The sequence below is a fragment of the Corapipo altera genome, unplaced genomic scaffold, assembly GCF_003945725.1.
Source record: "Corapipo altera isolate COAL_440 unplaced genomic scaffold, ASM394572v1 304, whole genome shotgun sequence".
Taxonomy (NCBI): domain Eukaryota; kingdom Metazoa; phylum Chordata; class Aves; order Passeriformes; family Pipridae; genus Corapipo; species Corapipo altera.
The window spans coordinates 251093-276445 of NW_020885050.1; the positions used below are offsets into that span (position 1 = coordinate 251093).

Below are 25353 nucleotides of genomic sequence, written 5' to 3' on the forward strand. Positions count from 1 at the left end.
AGGAGGAGGATGGCGATGGTGCCCTTGAGCCGCAGGAGGAGGATGGCAATGGTGCCCTTGAGCCGCAGGAGGAGGGCGAGCACCACACGGAAGGAACGAGAGAGCTGTGCAAGAGAGGTGGCTTCGGCTCTGCTTCTCCATGGGCGAGCAGCCTTGGACTTCAGGTGTCTGTAAATAGTGGTAGGAGTCCCACTCCAAGTAGCTTCAGAAGAGTCGTGTCCCACTGGTCCCCTCCAAGGGATGTTGCACCGAGTGTACTGCCCACTCCCTGTGTGCATCCCTCTGCATCTGAGCAAACCTTCAAGGGGAGGGCTCGCTTTGGAAGACAGACATCCCTTTGAAGAACAACTGGAGACAAAGCACCCATGTGAGTCCATGCAAAGGCAATAGCATTGAGGGGGATGTCCACAGGAAACGGTGCCATCCCCAGCAGTGAGGCTCAGGAAACCTGTCCTTCACAACCAGTAATGAGTGAAAATGGAAGGCTGGAAAATCAAAGCTGAATGAGTGTGGGCGTCTGAGTATGAAGGGATAAATCTAGTGGAAATCTCCTTCAGCCAAACTGAGAAATCAGAGCAAGGCCTTTACTTCTGTCAACACCAACGCAGCAAAAATTGAAGGGACAAGGCTGCCATTTCCAATTGACCATTGCCATGGAAACACCTCTCAGCGTCAAGACCTGGTGGAGCAGGATGTGGGCAGCAAGTTGGGAATGGGCAGTTGGACAAAGGACCCGCTCAGCCTTCCAGCAGCACTTTGGGGATTTTTAAAAGCATTTTTTGTCAGTCAGGTGTGGCCAAGGGTAGGACTCTGAAACATGGGTTTGCAGCAGGCCATCAAGATACATCAAGAGGGAGAGGGAAACAGAAACCTAACTTTGATGATTCCAGATATTCCAGCTTTATCAGTCCAACTTACCTGTTTCATGTGGGAGATCTTGTTGTTACTCAAAAGACAAAAACTTGTCAAATTGGGGCAGAGAAGCAGCACACAGGGTGTAGGAAATAGCTTCATCATGTAGTGTACATGTATATGCATGTGTAAGCTGTGTTGGGGTGGATGGTACGAAAGAGCAAGATCTTTGGAACAGAAACAGGAAGCATAAAATGTTTGAAATGGCAAAGAGAAACATCTAAGAGCAGAAAGGGTGAAATTATCACATTTAAATGTGGGAGGGTGTTTTAAAGACAAGTTTTGCTTACGGTGGAGAAACCACAGAGAGAGAAACAGTTTTAGCTGTTGGGTCTAGAATGAAGGTGAGACAGTGAGATAGGCTTGAGGTGATGGGAAGGAGGAAAATAACTGCAAGACTGGAGGACAGCAGAAGAAGGAGGCAGAAATAGCCAGGGGGTTGTAAGAAACCTGGACAATCCTATGTTTCTGTGTGCAAGCTTCCCTTGGCTTCTGAGCTGCCTTTTTGCTGGTAATCCAGATCATTTTTCATCCCTTTGCTCATGATGGTTGAAGTCTTGACAGCACTAATGAACAAGGAGCTGCTGGGCCACTATTTTTGTCCTGTTTTCTTCAAAAGGGAAGAAAGAGAAGAATGGTGAGAGCCCATGCTCACAAAAAGAGGCTAGAGGCAGTTCTGCTGGGAGCAGCATTAGCTCTCTGAGTAGCAGACCTTCCCGCAGCCTCACTTCTCGCCTTTGAGCACCCAGTGAAACACCAGTAACTCTCCCTGGCTGCACTGCCTTGTGCTGCAGGCACTGCTGCACAGAGGGTGTGGTGGCAGGAGGGATGCATTGCTGCTGTAATGCAGCAGCTTTTAGATCCCTCCATGCTATTACTGAAAAGTGTTGAAGCAGTTCAGAGCTTTAATTTGAAATTATCAGGAAGTGCAGTAGGAGTCTGAACAGGAATCTGGATTAAAATACTTCCCAGAATTTCTGCTAAGCTTCAATCTTTTTTTTTTTCCTTTTGTATTCATACATTATGGCTATATTTAGTCAAACATAGCTCTGCAGTGGTTTCGGTTTTTGAACCACTAAAAACCAGGAAGAGTGTGTGTGTATGCTTTTTATTAACCTTCCTTTCATAATACACTTTCTTCCCTATAGAAATCTCCTTTCCTGCTGATTCATTATGTGTCAGGAAGCCAAGCGTGACATGTTAAAAGCCATCTTGATAGTGTTTGGTATTCAGTACTAACAATTCACCAGGCACAGGAGTCTTTCTTTAAAAGGGGGAGGAAGAAATCTGCATATTGGATGTGCCAAGATAGTGGATAATTTGCATTAAGCATCCAGACATTCTTTTTTTGCAATCTGTCACCCTTCACTGCCTTTTTATTTTATAACCTTCATAGTATACAGGGAGCATAAGTACTAAAAAAAAAGTGACACCACGTGGACAGAAGCTGGAGCCGGAGCCCTTTAGGATCAGCTGGAGCAAGACTAGAGAAAGACCTTTCCTCAGCAGCAATTGATCCTTGATGGGACTTTGCTATGCTGAAAATAATGGACATGGTCCATCCGTTATGTCTTGGCTTCCAGTTCACAGCTTGATTCAGACTTAAGAGCCATCATTGTGAATACACAAACCACCAGTCATGATTCACTTCCCAGACTTGCCCCCATGATGTGTTGCTCATCCCAGGATTTCACAGCAGTAGGGAGCAAACTCTGCCATCCTGCTGTAAAACAGACTTTCTGTACCCAACAACGCAATGCAAGCTCACTTCTTTAGCAAAGCATTTCTGAAGTAACCTCTGAAGAAATGACTTAATGCAAACTTTCTCAGTAATAATTACAGTTCAATAACTTTATGTCATATAGCCAGAAGTATCCAAAATACCTCACTGTCAATGTATCTTTGACAAAACTGCTATTTGAACATCACTTACTAGGCAAAATATCACAGGTGACAGAATAATGTACCTTAAATAACAAAATGGATGTGAGTGGAGGTAGTGAAGTGGCAAGTGTATATAACTTAAACAGATATAATAATAGAGATGGAGTGTTAAGAGGAAATTCAAAACTGTGAATGTACTAGAAAGCAAAATCTGTTGGGTACGATAACAATAAATGTGGTTGTGAAGCAAACATAGAGGGACTCATTACTAAACTATCTGCACGCTTTAAATAGTGATATGAGGAAGAATACTTGTAAACCTTATTTACAGTATTTCTACAGGTTACCCAACCTGGCCAGTAGAAATATGAATTCTGTAATATAAAACTAGACCAAGACAAGATGCAGTTAGGCAAAGTGACATCAGTGGGGATGAGGGAATACAGCAACAAGTAACAAAAAAGGCAATAAAACTGCTTCCCAGAGCAGATCCAGGAACTCTGTTCCACTGGCAGCGTGTCTGACACACTAAATGAGCAGCATCAAAGAGAACAGGAGATTCACATGATGTGCTACCCCTGTGACCATGGTCATTAGCTGTCATAAACATGCTTTCATTTGCTTCTGATATTCTTGCATGACATGAAGCTGCTTGCAGCTTGTGCCCCAGCCCTGCAGATGCTCCTGGCTGTTTAGGGAATACCAGAACCTGCTGCTGCTAGCTTTTTACGCCCTCACATCAGGGACCGTCACCATTCAGGGATCTGTGCATTTACTACAAAACCTAGATCTGTGGGACTTTTAACTTTGATTTGGTATATTTTGATTAAGGGTTTTAGAACACAACATGCGAGGAATGTGCCTTGCTTGACTATGGCAAAGACACTCCTGAAAAGAAGCTGCCAGGCATGAGAACACCTTGGAAATGATGTTACCAGGCAGCACTTTCCAAAATCTGCACATGAACTCTGATGCACACAAAGGATAAATAAATAATATGCACATATAAATTGCTTAGAGAGACATTAAAGGAGACAGAAGATGCTTTGAGTCAGTTATTATGGATAAAATATTTTATAAGTGCTATTTCCATTGTAAGTCAGGTTGCAAATATCACTGTTATGGGAAATTCTGCATCTAAAAAAAATTCTGAGAGGGAGCCTTTATTCAAATCACATATCTGCATGCAGTTTTGCACTCTTATTTAAATAGCTATCAGGCCCAGAGAGTACCCAAGAAAAAACCCTTCAGTTTGCAACATGTTCTGCAATATCACCCTCCTGTCCGTTTTCACAAATTACTAAGAGGTTGTCCAAATCTGAAGAGGAATTCACACAGTGTCTGTTAGTCGCTCCCAAAAAATGAGTCAGTCTTCACTGCTGCCAGCCAGGATCTGACAATGAAGACCTGGCAGAAGGTTTGCATGTGCTGTTACACTGGTGTATTTTGGCTGCTGATTTTACTATAAAGCTGATTTTGTTTTCATATTAGACAGAAAACGGTTCCAAAATGCTCCTTGGAACTGTACTGTTTTACTTCAATGCAACCAAGTCTTTTGTTGCTTTTGGGTTTCCAGTGAAGGTTCCAGGCACTACAGGGATAGTCTTTGCAGGTGCACAGTCCCTGTCTGCAGCAGACTGAAAAAGAGCCAGATACTCTACTGAGGTGTTTTTCCTTGGTATATACCTAATTCAGGAATTGCATTTGGAAGCTTATGAATACCAAGGAGCAGAGTAAACCATTACCGTTGCTTTTTACAGGTCTCCTTCAGTTCTGACAAAAAGCAACAGGAATGGGTTTTGATGGTTCTGGCGTGGTTTTGAAGTTTCTGATGGGAAATTTTACTGTTCTCTTTGCAGTTCATGGCATTAAGTGGACATGCAGCAATGGCAACAGCAGTTCAGGGTTCTCAGTGGAACAGCTCGTGCAGCAGATCCTCGATAGCCACCAGACCAAGCCCCAGCCTCGGACACACAACTGTCTCTGCACTGGTACCTTGGGTGAGTACCTCAGGAGGGCACAGAACATTGCTCAGCTTCATCCAAACTGGCAGCAGGGTTTGTAGTACTGAGGTGCTAGTTCCAATAAATGCCTTCCACATATGACCTGCTCAAAAGGATATGTTCTCTTCTACATGCTCAAATTCTGTTACCAAAGCCTCAAAATCTAATGTTCTTGCAACTTCACTCTCTGAATTCCTTGCCCTGCAGTGCACTTTGTTGAAGAAGTGCTCAGGTAGTTAATTACAAAGTATCACTGGGATAAGACAGGTCTTATTTAGGTATCACGAAAATACAGATTTCTTTCCTGTTAAAGGAGATTACTTTGTTTTGAAGAAGACTACAGCAGCAAGAAACAACATCCTTAGTGTTAGCATTTTATACAGATGGGGGAAGCTAAGTGATTCACTTTTCCAACTCTTCTGCTTTATAGCCACCCCTTTCTAGTACTTTGTTCAACTAAAGTATATGACACATTAACTAGTCTTTAGCAAAACTTATAAAGGAAAGCTGTCAGTGCTTCAAAGGATTTATTTTTTCTTCTTTTCTTGAGCAGTTGCATTATACAATCAAGACTTTAATAAGAATGATGACCTCTGAAATACCTGAATGTGGATTAAAATTCACCCCTTAAGGCTCAGCATTTGATCCAGGCTGGCAGATCTGAACATGAATCCTTTTATGCTTCCCTTTGATGTTTTGTCTTGTGCTAAGTCTTCTCAGTGCTTTTTAACATAACAGTACTGCTTTGTTTTGTAACGCTTGCACATTGACACACACATTCCCAATTCCTTACTGTCATCCACAAATACAGCAGTGTGAAAGCCTTTTCCTTGTTCCTGTTCATCTCTATACCTAGGAGAATAGAGAGATTTAATACTGCATTTAATCTCAAAAACACTGTCTTGAACTACTCTGTGACCACATTCAAATCTTGAGCACATAATAGAGAAGTTCCCCTTCAAGGACAAGGAACAAAAGATTTAGCAAATTGCAGTGGCTACATGGGTGCCTTATGTTGCCCAGGCATTTATAACTGTAGCCATTAGCTATAAGGAGGAGGCTTCTTCCCCTCTTTAGTCATTCAACGGTACCATAATTAATGTTCTTACATCATTCTAGGGGAAATTAATCAATTAAGGAAAGAAACATCAAAAATTAATGGGTTGCTCTTCTTTAAACAGCAAAAACAGTCCCCACGCCAGAGTTTCTGGCTAAGGTGCCTTTGCAGACAGAATTGTTTACTTCATCATGCCTGATTTCCAAGCTCCCAGGAATACAGGTGATGTTACCTTCTGTCAGGCCAGTAAAGGTGATGGCTGGCTTAATTTATGGAGGACTGTCTTCTGGTGACCCTTGCTTGAGTATTCTTCAGCAGCTCCAATGCTGGCCATGTGCTCTGCGTGCACCTCCCAGAGTACAACGTGTCTGTCTGTCAGCACGGAAACGGCTGAGAGCCAGAGAAACACATCACCATCCTTATGGGAAGGCAAGAATGCTTTGTATGGCTAATGTGCTATTTCTTCAATAATTTGATTGGCAACTGTAATAGACACAATGATGACAGGAAGGTGAGGGCTAATTCTAAGTGGCAGGGTGATGCCAGGGACAGGAGCATGATATGGCGTCTGTCACCTCCAGGTTACCAGTCAGCATCCACCCCACAGGAGCAATTGTCAAACCTCTCAACATCAGCCAGCATGAAGAGCTGAGTATCTGCGTCATGGGGGCTGAGGTCTTGTCCGTGGGGCAGATGGAACAGGGCCCTGTGCAGCAGCCCTTGCTCTGCAGACTTTGCACTGAGATTGGGCACATCTAAGTAACTCAGCGACTTGTCACGGATGCCAGTTCCTCTCCTCCTAACATGTTGCCTGATCAGGGCAGGGAGGAAGGGGACAGGTGCTACATGGGGTGAGGGTAAGGGTGCACACATGCCTGTTGTAAGATTGCTGTCGTTGCATGCAGTGCATTGGACGGGACCTGTACATCTGGCACCGGTGAGCAATTTATTTTATTTCCAAAGTCGCTTTTGCTGTCTCGTACGTGTGCTCACTCTCTCTTGCACACGCATGTATAAGTATAGCTCTCCCTTGCTACAACCATGAGATACACAACTAGCATTGTCTTAATTTTGTATTTACTGAATGGCAAATGTTTTTGTTTTTTGGCACAGGGGCGGGAAGCAGTGTGCATCATAAGTGTAACAGTGCCAAACACCGCATCATATCACCAAAGGTTGAACCAAGGACAGGTGGGTACAGCGCTCATTCAGAGGTACAAAATAATGATGTCTCTGAAGGCAAGAACGAGCACAGTCATGGCAAGGCCTCCAGCCGAGAGAAGAGGAACGGCAAAGTGGCGAAACCAGTGTTGCTTCATCAAAACAGCACTGAGGTTTCTTCCACCAACCAGGTGGAGGTCCCTGACACGACCCAGAACTCTCCCGTGTCCATCAGCAGTGGGTTAAACAGCGACCCAGATATGGCAGATAGCCCAGCTGTCACTGGTGTGTCCAGTATGGCTGTAGCATCAGTTATGGGAAGCTTGTCACAAAGTGCCACCGTATTTATGTCAGAAGTCACCAGTGAAGCTGTGTACACCATGTCACCCACCTCTGGCCCAAATCAACATCTTCTGTCCTCAGATGCAGCTGCACAAGGACTGGTACTTGCTGTGAGTTCAGATGGACACAAATTTGCTTTTCCAACCGGAAGTTCGGAGAGTTTGTCAATGCTACCCAGCACTGTCTCCGAGGAACTTGTGCTCTCCACAACTTTAGAAGGAAATAGAAAAATTCCAGAAACCACCATGAATTTTGACCCAGACTGTTTTCTTAACAATCCCAAGCAAGGGCAGACTTATGGTGGAGGAGGTATGAAAAGTGACAGCATCAATACCAACATAAGGCAGTCACCCACAACAGAACGTAGCTTCAACTTCAATACAACCCTCACAAAAGAAATTAAAACTGAGGACACATCTTTTGAACAACAGATGTCCAAAGAAGCATTTTCTTCCACTTCTGCATCTAACACACTCACCCTCAGTACTGGTTCAGGTTTGCTTCCATCTGGAGGAGGTCTGAGCCCAAGTACCACCCTGGAGCAGATGGACTTCAGTGCCATTGACTCCAACAAGGACTATTCTTCCAGCTTCAATCAGACCGTCCAGAGCCCTCATGTTCATCAGACCCCTTCCCCCAGCTTCTTTCTGCAGGATGCCAGCAAACCTCTTCCCCTTGAGCAAAACACTCACAACAATTTGAATGACACAAGTAGCTCATTTGTGAACACGTTAGGAATCCCCAATGTGAAAACAGAGTCCTCGTCCCAAACCACTTCCAACTGTAATGGCACAGTGGAAACCAGAATAGAGTCCACCTCTTCTCTCCAGCTCATGCAGTTCCAAGCAAACTTCCAGGCTATGACTGCAGAAGCTGAAGTTCCCATGGAGACCTCCCAGCAGGCAGAAGGAAATGAAAATCTACTTAAATCAGAGGATCTTCAAGCCTGCAACACAGAACACTACTTGCAGCCCGAGTCCAATGGGGGTATCAGGAATGGGAACAATCTCCCTATTCTCCAAGGAAACATGGTACAAGGACTCTATCCCGTGGCCCATCCCAGCTTAAATAACTCCTCCAACATGGAGCTTAACTTGGACCACTTTGACATTTCCTTCAGCAATCAGTTTTCTGATCTAATTAATGATTTCATATCAGTAGAAGGTGGGAGCAATGCTCTCTATGGACACCAGCTGGTGTCAGGTGACAGTGCCGGACTGTCTCAGCCTGAAGACAGTAACAGAGCGACATACAACCAGGCCCAAATGTGCATTCCTTGCTGCAGTCCTCAGCAGGCCAACATGCAGCTCAGCAGCACGGAGAATGGAGCCAGCACCATGGCCTACATGCATGTGGCTGAGGTGGTCTCAGCAGCTGCGGCACAAGGCACTTTGGGGTTGCTGCAGCAGAGTGGGCGCTTGTTCATGGTGACAGATTATTCACCAGAATGGTCTTACCCTGAGGTAAGTCCAGGGCTTTTACTTGGTAATGTTTACTGCTTTATCTTTCTTTGCCTTGTTAATAAGGGCTCACAAGAACGGTTTTGTTAAAGCTTTTACAAGGCTTTTAAAATATTTCTCTTCCAAGTTGTTGCATCCAGGGCCTTTTGCTTGTTTGAGTATACTTTTAATTAAGCCCTTCGTTACCCTGACAGGGCCCTTTCTTCACTTAGGAAGCATCTGAACAGAAACGTAATGTTTCATTGAAAGCAAAGTCTTTCCCATGCAATGGCTTCATGGTGCTACCTAGCCATGTTAGAGCAACAGAGTTTGCAAATGTTTCTGATGTTCTTAGTAGAATAATTCCAGACCTGCACTGCCTTAATGAGTTGAGCATTTCCCTCCATCTCACTGACTTTCCAAAATCAGTCGCATGTCCTGCAAGTTGAAAATGGCAGCAGCACAGGCTTTGCTGATGTGAAGGAATGTGGGAGGAAAGAGGCTGTTTGAGCCACTAATGGGAGAGGAAGGTTGTTTTGAATAAAAAAAAAATCGTTTGTGTTTTTATGAGCCCGGCCTTGGAGCAGTGTTGTGTCTGTGTGCTATCCGAGGTGTGTAACACCTGTTCCCGCTGAGCAGCGCTGTCCGGTTGCCAGTGGGATGCGGCCCCGTGAGGGTGCTGGGGCTGCGCCCGGACATTCCCGGCCTTTGCCGAGCGGCGTTCGCTGCGGGCAGGGCGAGCTCGGTACTGGGAGGAGCCGCAGCGGGCTGGGACCGGCACCGGGCTGGGACCGGCACCGGGCTGGGACCGGCACCGGGCGGCCTCGGTGTCCCGGCTCTGGCGCTGCCGTTGGCGGCCGCCCGAGGGCAGCACGGCCGCGGGGAAGGGGCGGCGGGGCCGGGTCAGCCCCGGGAGCCCTCGGGGGCCGAGCGCCGTCCAGCCGTGCTCCGCTCTGCCATGGCCTCTCCTGTCATGCCTGGGTTTCTCCCTTTTTTTCCTCACAGGGAGGAGTAAAAGTCCTGATTACCGGCCCGTGGCAGGAAGCCAGCAATAATTACAGCTGTCTGTTCGATCAGATCTCAGTGCCTGCATCTTTAATTCAGCCAGGGGTACTGCGCTGCTACTGCCCAGGTAAGGAGCACCGCTCTCCTACAGCGGGTGTTTTCAATGTTCATGTCCTGACCCACTGGGAAAGGCAGTGCATAGGCATCAAGAAGCTTTTCCTTTTTCTTTGACCTAGACAGTGTGAGAAGACCAATTTGACATCTTGATACATCACAACAGATCACAACAAATACTATTTAGAATCTCTGAATTAACTTTAAAATAATAATTTGAAGTAATTTAAACTAATGCTAAGCATTCCTTTAGTTTTGAAATAGCAGATTAAAGACTTATTTAGGGGTGCACTCACTGCTCTGCTGACTCAGTTTGCCTACATTTTACCCTTTGTCCTTGTTAGAGGATGAGAATATCTCCAGCCCCCCTACAGAGGATGAGAATATCTCCAGCCCCCCTACAGAGATTTTCAGTAGTGCTGGCCCTCAGTATGTGACTTTTAAGTGGATGCAGAATAACTTGGCTTCATTGCTAGGCCTTGGCTTCCCACTGGAAATGCAGTGAGGCTGGTTAATCTTTGGAAACACGTGATTCTGCCTCCTGCCAAAACAACCCATTAGGTGACTCTTGAGCTTAAAACCCCCATGTTTGAAAATACAGATTGGATTTTGGACTCTTCAGTTATCTAGTCCCAAAAATATTGTCAAATGCCCCCTCTCTTCACCTGCTCTCAGCCCAGTGAGCACATGGGGATATCCACAGGATAATTCCTTGCCGTGGGTTTCTGCGTGGAGTCCTGTCTTACCACATGCACTTTCCTTTTAGCTCATGACACTGGGCTCGTGACTTTGCAAGTTGCCTTCAACAATCAGATCATCTCCAATTCTGTGGTGTTTGAATATAAAGCCAGAGCTCTGCCAACCCTGCCTTCCTCCCAGCATGACTGGCTCTCCTTGGACGGTAAGAAGAGTGTGATATTCTTTAAGAAAGCTTACCAAATGTAGGACTGTGAGCAGCTCCTGGAGGAGAGGGGAGAATATGTAGAGGTGCAAGTTTGTGCTGAGGGAAAGGGCTGTGGCAATATTAAAGTCCTCTCACTGAAATTTCTTACTAGTTCTTTCCATGGGAACAAAATGTTCTGTCTTTGGTGACAAAGGGGTGTTTTCTTTGTCTGAATAGAAAGCTGATAATTTCCCTGAAACAAGGACTACCCAGTCCCTAGCAGGACAGAACCATTTACCCTGGATTTGTCTTTCCTGAGAACTCTAAAACTTGAGCTTGTCTAGAAAACTGTATATTTATTAAGCAGAAAGTGGGGGGATACTGAGACATACAAGAGGGACATTCTAAGGAAATTGGGGTGGTCCTGCCTCCAAAGAGTTGCGTGGAGACAGAGCACTGTGGTATTGCAGAGTAAAGAGAGGTTTGTGACATGACTGTAGAGGAACACTTGCGAACAGAAATGGAAATGGCTCTTAAAGAGCAAGTACACATAGTCTTATGTTCAGCATCAAAATCGAGTTTGCTTGACTTCATTGTAAGAGTCTGCAGGTGTTTTTCATCTGCCACCGAGGCCTCTGCTGCCTGTGGAGTACAGCAGACACTGTGTGATGTGATTGATACTCAGCTCTTAGCAATCTTTCCGGTGTAGCACGCTACATGGGTAGTTTTCAAACCCCTTGTTTGACAGTTCCCTCAGTGCTGATGAATTCAGAGGAGCTGAGAAGGTGGCTGTGAGTGCTGTCTCTGGTGCCCCTGCAGTTTGTCTGGGAGCTCTTGGTTAGTGGGCCAGCTCCCAATTAGAGATTGTTGTGCTGTTGTGATGGTGAAAGGGAGGGGAACTGCAGCAGTGAACAAACTAGGGCATTGCTAACAGGGAGGGGGAAAAAAAAAGTAAGAGGACCACTGCATTGCAGAGGCCCTTCAGGGAATAAGACTGAATAATTATACTAACCATGACTTATTGAAGCCTCTGCCTTGATGCACAATGCTCCAAAGGGAGCAAATTACACTCTTATTTAAAGGACCAGCAACATCTACCCATTTGTTGTTAGAGAACAAATGTTAGCTTAGCTAGCTAAGGTATAAGCTAATGTGAGTTGATTCTATCAATTGAATAAATACACAAATCCCTGTCTTCTCTGTTTGCTTTAATTTCCCTGCTTAAAATCCTTGCCCTACTGCCTGTTATGTAATCTTGAGAGAAGATTTTCAAGGAATATTTGTAGTCACAAAATATTGACAGGAATTTTAAAATTCTTTGAATTAACTCAGTGGAACACTCTGAGTTCCTTTGCACCACACTGTGAAAATACAGTTCATGATTCCAGGTGGCAGTGTTAACAGTCATACCTCAGGAATAGCATAGGAAAAGAACAAGCAATTTCCATCTCACCTAAGTTTGAATAAACAATTCTCTTCCACAAATCTCTTTATTTTAAGGTTAAAGGCATCCCGTATGTGAACTCTATGTTTTCACTTACACTAAGACAAAAATTGGGTTTTTTTGAGCACTGCACAAGTACTGGCCTTTGGGATCAGGGAGCAGTCCTGCAAATGACTGGGAAGTGTTGTGAGACCATTTTCTTCCATGCTGGTGCTTCTAGGACTGTATCGAGCCAAGTACAGGAATGCACAGAGAAGGATTTTGAAGGTGGCAGCATATCTGGTGCCATCCTCTGAAGGGCTCCTTCCTCTGTCCATGTCTGCTGTGCCGTGAAGGATAGTGCACCCTGTTCTGGCCTATACACAGACATGCTTGTTTTAGTCTGAGTTTTCCTTATTTTACTCCATGGATGAGTTAGATCTTTTACAAATGGGCACTTGACAGCAGCTGCTGATGTTCTTGCATTTTTTTTCTAGTTAATTGGAATAGTGGTGTTCTTTTCAAAGCAAGCCTTCCTCTTCGTAAAGGAAGCACTCCCATGTGATCCTGATTTGTACTCATAAACTTGGCAGCCTTTTCTTTTTTTGTGTAGAACTGTCAGTTTTCTGAAGCCATCATGTGCTTCTGTAGCCATTTGACCTCACTTTTCATTTGCTGTCTGTAGAGAGATTCTCTTAAGAAAGAACAGAAAAGCAAATGAGGCCCCTTATGAACTAAAGGGCAGAGATCTTCTTATGGCAGATGCATAACAAATTATAAAGGCATTTCAGTGCAGATTCCCAGTGGAAAGCACGTATGTTTGCCCTCCGCTGAAGTCTTTGCTGCTTTTCATAAAGTGTCTGAAGAGATGGTGTTTCCTTGGTGTGGGATGTGATCAGAAATTCCAGGGAAATGGATATGGGTGCTCTTGGCATTACACTTACGCATCTGCAGGAAAGAGGGCAGAACTTAAAAATAGGGGCAGACCATGTGTGTATTGATGAGTCAAGTGTGTATGGCATGGACAAAGGTGTGACTGGTACTGAATGTAAATGGCACTGATGCAGGAGCACTTGACAGGCAGCCTTTCAACTACTGCTGGGTTCTCTGTTTATGATCTGGCTGAGTTTCCCAGCTGGAAAACATAAAAAAGACCGAGGGGAGTTGGTGGCTCACTCATGTTAGCATGACATGGCCATACCAGTGGTATCCAAACTCTCATTTCGGCATGCAGGAGGTGGATGGAATCACACGCACTCACATTATCTGTGACCATACAGTGTGCGTGTGCTACCTGTGGCATTCCACAGTTTGATAGGTACATGATTTCTGTAAGGTGGTGGTAAGCATGCAAGGTGGTAGATGTTCATCACCAAAAACCATGGCACATGCCTATTTAGCAGGACTAGATGCCCTTCTTAGCATGCAGATGTGATGAGATGCAAGACAACAGTCAGGTAGGAGAGATGTGTTCAGTATCACTGAGGTCTTTAGAAATGTTGTTTTGCAGCTGTAAGAGACTTTTGGTAGAAAAAAAGTTCATGTTCATAAACAGTATCACTGTTCTTCACTCATCTTTCCATCTGGGTGGAGGTGACTGGATGTTTAACTTTACATCTTGGATTCTACCATAAAAGATTATCTATTTGGGTTCTCTTTGAGAAGAGGAATAAATGTTTTGTACCGTGTTACAGGGCTGCCATGCAGCTCACTGGGACATGTGAGCATTGATAGAGGACTATGATACCTTGCTCCTTCCTAGTGACAACACAGTAAACAAGTTTCTATTCCTCCTCCTCTATCCTGACTCCTCTGCAGTATGGAGGCTTTGTCTGTTCTGTATATATTCCTGCTGAGATTTCTTGGGGGATTTTTTTCCTTTCACACACCATTGTCAAGGACACTTTCAGGAAGCCAGTCTCCTACTGCTCTGACTGCATTTCCCAGACTGCCCTTTTCCATTTTGACCATAATGTGAGTGAATTGATGCGAGGAGCATTCAATTTTCTGTGCTGAGTGTTGTCTTCTGAGCCAGCCTGATTTCATGGTCAGACGTCTGATTCCTCTGGGATGTCAGTGTTTGTTCTCAGGCCGATGACTGAACATGTCCTGCTGCCCCGGGGAGTCTGCCGTGGGGCTCGCTGCTCCTCTGTGGATCGTGGGACTGCACATTCTCCGGAATTCTGTGTCACGTTTTAACGCTCTGCAAATTTGCCTTATTAGAGCAGTTGGTAAAAGTACAAATATTGCGTGTGTAGCGAGGTGAGGAGAACTGTGCGTACGAGCCTGGTTGCGGGAAGGTGACCGCAGGTATGTCGCGCCCCGGGCTCGACTCGCTGCCGCAGGCCGTGTTCCCGCACGCTCCGGGCGGCTCCGCGGGCGGCGGGAGCAGAGGAGGGAGCGGCGGGAGCAGCAGAGGGAGCGGCGGGAGCAGCAGAGGGAGCGGCGGCGGGAGCGGCGGCGGGAGCGGCGGCGGGAGCGGCGGCGGGAGCGGCGGCGGGAGCGGCGGCGGGAGCGGCGGCGGGAGCGGCGGCGGGAGCAGAGGGAGCGGCGGGCGGGCGGGCGCTGCCGCCGCCGGGGCCGCGCTGTAAACACGGCGCTGGCCGCCAATGGGGGCCGGTGACGTCAGGGCGGGGCGGGCGCGGAGCGGGGCAGGGCCCGGCGGCCGCGCCGCGCAGACAATGGGAGGTGGCGGCAGCCGCCGTCCACCCGCAGCCGCTCCGGGCCGCCGCTGAGCGCGGAGCCCATCGGACGGGGCTGGCATCCCGCTATGCGGGGAGCGGGGGGCCCCGGCGTGGGCTGAGGGTGGCGGTGGGACCCCGCGCCGCTGCTCCCCGCCCGGGCAACCGGAGCGCTCCGCGGCGCGGTCTCGGGGCTCCGCCACCCCCGCAAAGTGCCCGGGCGCCCCGGGGCGGGTACCGGCTCTCGGGGACTTGCGGGTGCGAGAGGGTGTCTGGCGCGGCGATGGGCTCGTGGGCGCGCCCGGGGTGACCGGGGCGGCCTCCGACTCCCAGCCCCTGCCTGACGCGCTGCCCGGGACGCCGCTGCCCTCTGGCCGCCGCCCCCGCGGTTCTTGTCGCGGGCTCCGGCGCACGGCGGGGCGGGCGGCAGCCGTGGACCGGCAGCGAGCCGCCCGAGGCTCTGAGGCGGCGCTGGCCCCGGGGCGGGCGCGGGGCGGCGGGCGCGGGGCGAGGAGTGGCCCTGTCCCCGCATGCCGGCCCGTGCCCCCCGGAGTCGGCTGCCGACCCCGGCCCCGCGGCTCCAGTTCTCGGGCGGCCGTGCTCGCCGCCATGCCCCCGGCCGCTGAACGGCGCCCGGCATCGTCCTCCGGCGGGGCCGCCCCGAGCCCCGGCCTGAGCCATGCCGGCCAGCGCTAGCCCGCCCGCTGCGGCCGCCGGGGCGCGGGGGGGGGCACCGCTGAGACCCGCCGGCGCTGCGGCAGCACGGCGGAGCTCCAGCTGGCTGCGAGGATGCGAAAGACGACAACCAGGTCTGGGGGGAGCCTGCTCTGCCCGCCCCTGCTGAGAGGGCTGCGCCAGATGCTGGCTGGAGCCTCCGCTGATGCCTTGTAGACTCCCAGGTCAGTCCTCTGGTACCAAGTGTTGTGATATTATTTACCTGGAAGCAGGTAGAGGGACTACAGAGGGGTCTGAGACCCCCAGCTTTTTGCAGGTGGATGTGCAGATGTGACAAGGTACTGCTTCCAGTAAGTATTAGAGGATAAGTGTGTCATGCAGTGGTTGTTTGGGTTTAAATCTGCATGCTTCTGTGTTGTCCCTCACTCTGCTGTACTTCCAGCGTAACTGCACGCCTTGCTGCTCGCTGTTCCCCCCCATTTCCTGTGCCCCCAGCTGTAGGACCTGGTCGTGTTTCGTTCTGCTCGCCCTCTCTCGTTGGTCCTCAGCCCCTCCCGGGTGATGTTTTGATGCAGACTCAGAGTTGTGACAGCACTTTAATTGTAGCATCACGTGTGCAGCAGGACAGATTACATCTGAGTGCCTCCAGCTCACAGCCTTTCGTTCGGGGCAGCTGGTTTGGCGGAGGAGGAGGTCGATAGCCCAAACCTTGGGGATCTTAGGCATGCTGGAAGCACACACCTACTCTGCACCACGTTATTACAAAACTTGTTTTGCAGCGTGCTTCATCAGAAAGTGGGACTGGGAACGGGACTTCAAGAGACCTGTAGGTCACTCCCAGTTTGGATGTGGTAAATGTGGCTGATGTCAGACTTTCTGAAAGCTTCCAGTGAAGGAGATCTCAGTTTCTTTTGCTCACCTGTTCCAGTGACTTTTGAGGTTGTTGTTTTAATGAGAGAAAACTTGAGTCCAAATTGTTACTGTACACGTACATACATAACATACACAGTACTGTAAGCACAGATACTGCATAATGTGGCATGAGGTGGTTTTTTCCTGTTTATAGCTCCTTTAGCACGTAGCCCTTGGAGGAGGGAGTCTCCAGGAGCTGTGGGTAGTAACTGTGTGCAGGTGAGCAGAGTCCTCCTAGGCTGTTGCTCTTTGCATACATCCAAAAGCACATCTTTCATATTGGCACCCATGGGAAAGCCCATTTCTGACCAGAGATGCTGAGGCTGACCTTAGGCAGCCAACGTTTTATACAAGTTACAAAACAGCACATGCAAGTGATGTCTTTAGCAGTGTGCCCTACCTCTAAAATATAGAAGTCCACATGGCATGTCTAAAATCTTCCTTTGTTTGCTGAAATAATTGTTCCTAGATAGCATTAAAATCTCACCCTCTCTAAGACCTGAGGAAGAGAAGCCTGAAAAATAGGGCAGCAAGTGCTTTATTGAAGAAGTCAACCTGAACCACCCTCCTTCTCTTTTCTAGTAATGTCATGATAAAGAAAAGTGCCCTATTTTGAGGGAGCACTGACTGCTGGGGATGATAGAGAGGAACAGAGTAGTCCCAGATGGCATGGGAGTAATAGCAGCATTGGAAGAACTTTGGAAAAAGAGTTACCAGTAAGAAATCATGCCCTGCTAGGTGGATTAATGGCTTAAAATCGCTGACAATGCTTGTATGTGCAGGATGATATGACTTCATTATTCCTGCCCATGCCCAGTAGCGTTCATCTCTTGTGTGAAGGCACGGACTTTCTTCAGCTGCTGCTTCAGGCTCAGAGTGTACGCACAGTGCTTTCCTCATTTTATGCACAGTGCTTTCCTCATTTCATGCCTCGGTAGTTGTGGCATTTCTTGCTAATCAAAAGGCCTGGAAGTGACCTCCCTCATTAGCATAGATACCCATTTGTCCTAGAATACGAAGTAAAAATTTTAAGTGCTTTCATTTGCTGATAGAGATCATGACCTATAACAACTTGCTGCTGAAGAGAGGTTCTCGTAAGGTGCATTGAGGATGTTATGGCAGTTTAATTTCAGAAATAGATGTTCCTGCAACACTGATATCTCAGAAATCAGTACTAAGCCAGATCAAATTGATACTGCGACATGGAAGGTGTTCAGGGTTTGTACTGTATAGAAAAATTGAGCAAGATATTATAGACCAGTGACAGATGATTTGGAAAACAGGAACAGAGCAGTGGCACTCTGAGTGATGTGTCCTTACACTGCTTCCAACCCCACCCATAGCTTGCCCTGGATGAGAGAATATGGAGAGTCTTGCTCGCAAAACAGAAAAATGTCTTTGTGCTGCATGTTATTTTTACAATGCTCAGCTGTCACACTTGTTCAGTTCAGTCTGTGTGGGCTCATGCAGTGAGTGATTTAACACAAACGGTGCTGGTAAAGAAACGGCACATGCTGAGAAGCCAGAGCCCTCAGTGTGGCTTCTTCCTGCTAGAGTATTTAAGCACAGTGCTTGGAACACGTGCAGATGCAGATCTCACACACCACCGTTAGTTCAGTGGTTAGACAGCTGTGGGGGAATAATTATATGCTGGGCAGATGCACCCCCCGTGGAATGTGCAGGAAAGCGTGGACTCTCGTCCTTTAGTCCTTCCAGTCAGATACTGTCTGTCATTTTGGTTGTGCAGCATGGCAAAAAAACCCCAAACCTCCAGGTAAGAATGTGAAAAAAGAGCAAGTGGTATAGACACCACTCGCTGCTAAAAAGTGCCAATTTCTTTTTCGTCTGTATTTTCAGCAGTATTTCCCCTGTAATAGTTCTAGCTGCACTGCCGAGTCACAAGTGGCACTTGCTGTTTGAAGCTTGCATGGCAAAAGGACAAAAGATCCTTTGGAATCTGTACTTGTCCAGTACAGCAGTGTGCACAGATTAGAAAAGCAGCTCTCCATGCTAATTTCTTAAACTTGGCCTGTCAAGCAAAGGAGGACTTGTCACTCACTGCTGTGCCTTGGTATCCTCTTAGCTCCATGCCCTGGACCATGGTGGTGTTTTGGGTACCACACAAAGGAAGTGCAGGAGCTGATGCAGGAACATGTGCTGAGCTGTGCCTACCTGTTGGGGACACTGCATGCATGTCAAAACCAGAAATTCTGGAGTCTTTGGAACAGGCCTTCGGATTAGACGATGGGGAGGGCCGTGCAGAGGAGTGGGTTGTCATGGGGGGTGTAGGTGAAGCATTTGCAAGTGCTGTGTTTTAGTTCCCCTTTTAATAGAGGGTCTGTGCAGTCAGGAGCTGTTGTCAGGCTGCACAAGGCATGTGCTTCTGCAGCCCCTGGTGAAAACTTGTGTCATGTAAGTGGCTGGCATATGTTTAGATTCTTACTGAGGAAATTCAGTGTTTATTGGAGGACACCACAGGAGAAAATGGAGGTGTAACTTCCAGAATCTAGGAGCCCAAACTAACTACTTTGCTCACTGCATTTTCCATTCACCGTGCCTACCGTGGGGGCTCGTCAAGCCGTTGGTACAGGTCTGCTTTCAATTCATCATGAAGGGATCTGGGCTAAGAAAACAGTACTGGATTAAATGATCTCTGCTAAGAAAACCTGGTAACATGAAACAATATCCAGGTTGTCTGGGCATAACTGTGCAAGCATACATACTGTAGCTCTGTAAGATGCTAACTGATGTAAACAACCATGTAGCCTTAGAGGATTTGTACCAAATAGTTTTGCATCTCTAGAAATGTTTAGTGCATAACCTGCTGTCATTACTGTGATCAGTAGTAAGCTCTCTCACAGTACAAATGAAAATGAAGCTTTTTCTGCACTTAAAAGATGATTCATGTTTTAGGGAAATGAGTACAAGACTCAAACCAATTTCTTAGTACTGGTCAAAATCTGACCAAGCTGCTCTTTGTGGTCCCTCCCTGCTGGGACTGTTCAGCTCCCTGCAGGCTGCCACCACCTCACCCTCTTATGCTAGGGAATGATGGTGAGAAGTAATTTTGGTGTTACATTGTTATTGTTAAATTTGAAGAGGAATAATTTCCAGAAAAGATACAATGTTCAGAATGTTTTCTGTGGAATTGTGAGATGTCTTGGAGATAGAGAAATGTGATTATTTGCATCACCTTTGGTGGAGGAAGCCTTTAAGAACAGCTTCAGAAATGCTCTCTGTAGTTTCCTAAAGAATTCTGTAATATTTCTTAGATTTGATACGTAATGGAAAAACTCAATATCTAATTTTTTGGCTCACAAGAAAAGATATTAAATTCTATTATCAAAAGCAGAGTCCTTGGGAAAATAGTGTATATATATGTATATGTAAATATGTGAATATGTTTGTGTCGTGCATCTTTGTTGCCTTTGGACAGAGCGAGGGTGCTTCCAATGTGAGACATCTCCTTGTACTGGGACTGTCTAGATTTCCTGTAAAATATAACAGGAGAAAAGCTTATTTGGGCAGTGATTTGTATGTTGTTGAGCTGTTGTCTTCAGTGCACTGCAAGAGAGGTTCTTGTCATGAGATCTTATGTTGGCTTAAAAGACAAGGATGTGGAAACTGTGTTCCTGTAACTTCAGTGCCCACTAAGCAAGTGGCCCTGCACAGACCCCTGAAATGAGCAAGACAGAAAAGATTGTGACTAGCAAAATGAGAAATAATACAGGATAAAGGGTCTTGAACTTCTCAAAGTGATACCTGTAACATTCAGTCCTATGGCTCTTATAGCCCATCTCTGAGTTATTGCAAAGTACATCTGTTGGCTCATTAGCAGTGTGTGAACTGTGCTGGCCATGGTTCAAATGCTGCTAATCCAGTGTGTGTCCAGGGCTAGGTGATGGAGAGGAACCTTTCACTTCATCGCTGAGTCCAGGGGGATTCTTGAGGGAAGGTGTCCTGTCTCTTGGCTGTTCCTGTGTGCTTTAAAGTGTCCTTGTTTTCTTTTGTTAAGGGTGTACCAGCTCTTGCAGCATAGCTACTTGCTGTGTGCCTTTTCCCATTCTCTCTCTCTCTCCCCTCCCCTTTTTTTTTTTTTTTTTGGTAGACCAATGCAGTGCACGCACTTCAAGTGACCAGTCCCTTGAAAACACTATACATAAATAATTTTGAAATTGCCATCAGCTGTGGCTTTGTTCTAGCTGCTTAGGCCACAGTGATGATCACCTGAGAAATGGGGAGCACAGAAATACCGTCCCTGCACTGCCATCCCACTTACCTCATTTGCTGCCTGGAGCTTTCTGATTTGAGGGTGTGCCCTGAGCTGGGTGAATGCTGGCAGTCTCTGCTACACACTGAGAGGGCTCCGACTCCCTCCGCACTGTGCTGGCACTCCAGAATGTTTGTTTCCACTTCTCATTTTACTAATAGCAGCATATTTCTAACCTGCCTGATTAGGTCAGAATCAGGTAGTCCTGCCCTAAATACTTTCCAGGAGCACTGCCAGGTGTCTCAGTAGGAATACCAGATGCTGTTTGAAATTCTATTTCCCAAGAAAAGTTCCCTGCTTCTATTTCTTTGGTTAAGTGTTTCCATCTGGGGACAGTGCGGGTGACAGACATACCTTTGGTAACTTCAGTCTTCTGACAATAACTTACAGGAAGTTCTCAGGATCTTTAGCTTGGAATCAGGAAAGGTGAAGGCTTCATTACAGGTCATGGAGCCCAGAGAGAAGAATCTGGAAAATAGACACAAACGTAGGGCCCTCTAGTTCTGTTTCACAGTGGTTTCAGCTTGGAAACAAAAAAAGGGGGGGTGGGAGGGAAATACTAATCTGCACAGTGTGCTTCTACATCTTACTGGAAAAAGTTTTTTCTTCTGTTTCCAGGCGTACAAAATAATTGTTCTCTCTTGACCTCTAAATGAATAAGAGCAAATCCACAGAATCTTGCAGCCCTGGGCTTGTTGATCTGTAACACTGATTCAAGCCAAATTTCTTCTTTTAAAAAGATTCTGCTTTTGCCTGTATGAGGTTGAAGGCTCAGATGCGATACCCAGTACCCAGCATGTGTTGCCACTCTCAGCTCTAATAACATGCAAGTACTGGTACCCAGCTAGAGAGAGTGGCATTACCTGTGCAGAAAGGAGCCCTGCGTAGCAAACCTGGCCACTTTCCCAGGTGCCTGAGCTGTCACGGCTGTGTTTGCACAGGCCTGCAGCGAGAGGGGAGGGCTCATTGGGGCCAGGTCTGTGCCAGTCTCTGCAGTGGACGTGCCTCGCCTGGCAATGGGGAGGGAGGAGACAGCGGCGTGGACTGCACTGCAGCACACTGCAGCACTCCTGGAACAAAGATTTGCTGGGCAAACAGGACGTGTGTTGCTGCCGTGTGCTGACCACAGCTCAGGGGGAGAGGGCCCTGAGACTGCATCAGCACAATGGGTATTTCCTCATGTAGCTGTCAGGCCTTTCCCAGAGGCTTTGCAATTCACACAACTGAAGGATTAATAAGGCACTAATTATAAGTGGTTTGGACTAGTGAGTGTACCTCTGACAGGAGGCCACAGTCCTTTGTCCCTGGCTCTTGAGCAGCCAGGGTGGGGTGCTGAAGCTGGCCAGAAGGGAGTGGAGCTCTTGTTTGCTGTTAAACCACAGCAGCCTCTGGGTGAGAAGGGGACATCTCCAGCCAGTGGACCCGAGCTGTCTCATACCAATGGTCGACAATATAGTGATCTGTTAACCTGTCTGAATCTCCCTGCTTCACCATTCAAGCATTGGTAGTTGTAGGATAGTGCTATGTTACAGCACAGGGAGAAAATCAGTAGCACAGACCTGAGACTTCTGCAGGGACCAGAGGGCTCCAGAGTTGCACTGCTTTCCAGAATGGTGTTATGGGATTGTCCATGCCTGTACACTGATTTCTGGTAGTTCTGTTTCTGGCACTTGGCTGAAGCTGTTGTCCAAGAAAGGGAGCCTGCCAGGGAAGGAACAAGTGCCCTGTTAAAGGCTCCTTTTCCTAAGCACAGAAGGAAGCAGAAGAGTCTTTTTCCTCCGGGTACCACTATTGCATGATTCCAGGAGGCGAGCCAAGCTGAATTCAGGACTCTTGTAAAGTAGGGGGAATGACTCTTAAATGGCAGATATGATCCTACTGATGCTCTCTGAATGGGTATATTTGCTTAGAGTTTATTTGTGTTTTCAAAGATCCTGCATTACCCCTGTCCATTGTTGTGTGGATACAGCTGGACTCACAAGGAAAGAGATCTGTCTTTTGCCTGCATTTTTCATTTTTCTGTCTGTTTTCTGTATGGAAGTTCCCTGGAATTGCAGTCAAAGGGTTGCTGCAGGAACTTGAAGAGCTAGGATGCTGCAGGGCAAGTGCGTGTGGATTGCCAAGCAGAGCAGATCTCCTCTGTGACTTCCAGGATAGCTGTTTGTGGCTTCCTGCAGTTGGCTGTCAAAGCCTGAGCTTGGTTTCCGTGGAAAAATCCTTATTCTGGCTTTCTCCCACTTAGATAACCAGTTCAGGATGTCAATATTGGAACGACTTGAGCAGATGGAGAGGAGAATGGCTGAAATGACAGGCTCCCAGCAGCACAAGCAAGGAGTAGGAGGCGGGAGTAATGGGAGTGGGAACGGTGGAACGCAGGTCCAGGTATGAACCCCGCTGTGTCCAGAAATGGCAGCTTTATGCTTTCTTACCAAAGTTTGTTTTTTTGGGGCGAGGGGTTTAGAAAGGATTATGGTTCGTCCTAAATAATAAATCTGGTTTGTGGATGTCTAATAGCAATTGGTTTTCAGTCGCATTGGCCATTGTCTCAGTACTCATAGAGGCAGAAGGCTGCCTACTTGAGGCAGGTCGCAGCTCCTCTCCGTGGCTAAATTGGGATATGTGTGGTGTTTCAGTGCGTTTCTGGGACTGGGACCCTGGGCAGCTGCTTTGAGAGCCGCGTGGTGGTGGTGTGCGAGAAGATGATGAGTCGTGCTTGCTGGGCAAAGTCCAAACACTTGATCCATTCAAAGACTTTCCGAGGAATGACACTGCTCCACCTAGCCGCTGCCCAGGGCTATGCTACACTGATCCAGACCCTCATCAAATGGCGGTAAGACCCAGTCCGTTGGACTCTGGGGTTTCAGTACAGGCGTGGCAGAAGCATACATAAACTGTGCTCAGTCCACATTTCTGGTTGTCCTGTACAAACAGTCAAGTCCCTGAACTTCTTCCCATCCCCTGATCTGACAGGACCTGTCTCTTGAGAGAGCGAGTCCAGTCACTGGATGTATCATGCTCTTCAAGTCTCTGGTGGGGGCACTGTCTGGAGTAAATACGTGTGTCGTGGGCATGTGTGTGGCCACTTCTCTGTGGTGTGGTGCATTGGGTAAAGCTGTGCTTAGGCTATGAACCTGACATGGCTACAGAGCACCATTTGTTCTGTTGTTTCCCCTGCAGCACTAAACATGCAGACAGCATTGATCTGGAGCTGGAAGTTGACCCTTTGAATGTGGATCATTTCTCCTGCACTCCTCTGGTAAGAGCAGAGTCTGAAACTTCTGAAAGAGTTTGAGGACCCTCTGGAGTTCTTTCTGATGTGTTGTTTTCCTAATGTGTTTCATTCTCTGGAGAGTAGATGTTTCTTGTGTGTCCCTGCTCTGTACGTGGTAAGACATGGTGCTGTCAACTTCCTGGCATTTTGTTTTGAGAGAGCACACAGAACAAAACCTTGTCATTGAGTAACATGAGGAAAGGGGACAGACAAGTGGTTTTGGTGTGTGTTTTACACAATATCTAGTCTCCACTATCGTGCTAGAAAAAGAACTCTGCACGACTTCTTTCACGTTGTTCTCTGTGACTGTATAATTGTAGAGGTTGTAAAGTCATTACAATATCTTGGTCATTGGAATCATGAAATCATAACTGAGAACTTAGACAAGTAAAAAGCCAAAGCAGGTGGAACCAAAATTTCCAGTTTACAACAGCAGAGTATTGATTTTATTGTTCTCAACCTTTGGTCCTGTCCGCATGTTTCTGACCTCAGAGATTCCTTTGCGTATGAGGCTGTTCTGTCTCTGCAGTGATGCCAATGTCACAAAAAAAAACCCCCAAATCAACCCAAAATTTATTGCTAAATAAAAAACTGTCACTCTGTCAGCTTTATTTGGCAGATGGAGGTTTCTCTGTTGTAGGAGAGAATAGCATGTATTTGGTCCTCTGTAATGGCCTTTTGTTGAGATGGGACAGTTATAAAAGTCATTTGCTGGCTTCAAGCATGTCATGGTTATGTTTATCAGAGTCATTTTTCCATGAGCTGGGGACCAGACTCCACTGTATTATCAAGAAAGGAAGGAGAAGGCAGGTTACCCAATGGGTCAATTATCCTTTTCTTCTTTAGATGTGGGCATGTGCCCTGGGCCACATGGATGCAGCTGTTGTGCTGTACAAGTGGGACCGCCGAGCCATCTCTATTCCTGACTCCCTTGGGAGACTGCCACTGGCCATTGCTCGGTCTCGGGGCCATGTAAAGTTGGCAGAGTGCTTGGAGCAACTACAGCGAGATGAACAAACTCAGCTTGGGCAAAACCCCAGGATTCAGTGCCCCTCAAGCACAGACTCCAACACAGAGAACTGGGTGTCCCAGTGGCACAGTGAGCTTGTTGCCTCTCAGGAGCCTCAGAAGGGAGTCACAGTGATTTCCAGTACAAACACAGGTAAAACAAACTGGAGGGCATGCACTGTTTTGCTGTCATTTGACATGTGAAAACGTGGGAGCAAGGAGGTCACCTGAGCAGTAGATGCCACCTGTAGCCCTGGTGTCCATACTTAATTCTTTTCTTGTGCTCTGTTCACTTGCATAAGCATCAGGAAGA

The 25353-nt window shown here is 47.2% G+C and overlaps 1 protein-coding gene across 12 annotated transcripts in view; it reads left to right on the top strand.

Annotated features, from left to right (window-relative positions):
• CAMTA1 (calmodulin binding transcription activator 1) overlaps positions 1–25353 on the top strand; it is a 224746-nt gene that overhangs the window by 177135 nt on the left and 22258 nt on the right. For 9 of the 12 annotated variants that reach the window (XM_027668697.1, XM_027668700.1, XM_027668694.1 and 6 more), the window contains 8 exons: positions 4656–4796; positions 6970–8822; positions 9804–9930; positions 10684–10818; positions 23004–23143; positions 23395–23591; positions 23939–24017; positions 24879–25194. In XM_027668697.1, the coding sequence (XP_027524498.1) occupies positions 4656–4796; positions 6970–8822; positions 9804–9930; positions 10684–10818; positions 23004–23143; positions 23395–23591; positions 23939–24017; positions 24879–25194 (2988 nt within the window). The other 3 variants (XM_027668701.1, XM_027668702.1, XM_027668703.1) reach the window with 3 other exon arrangements.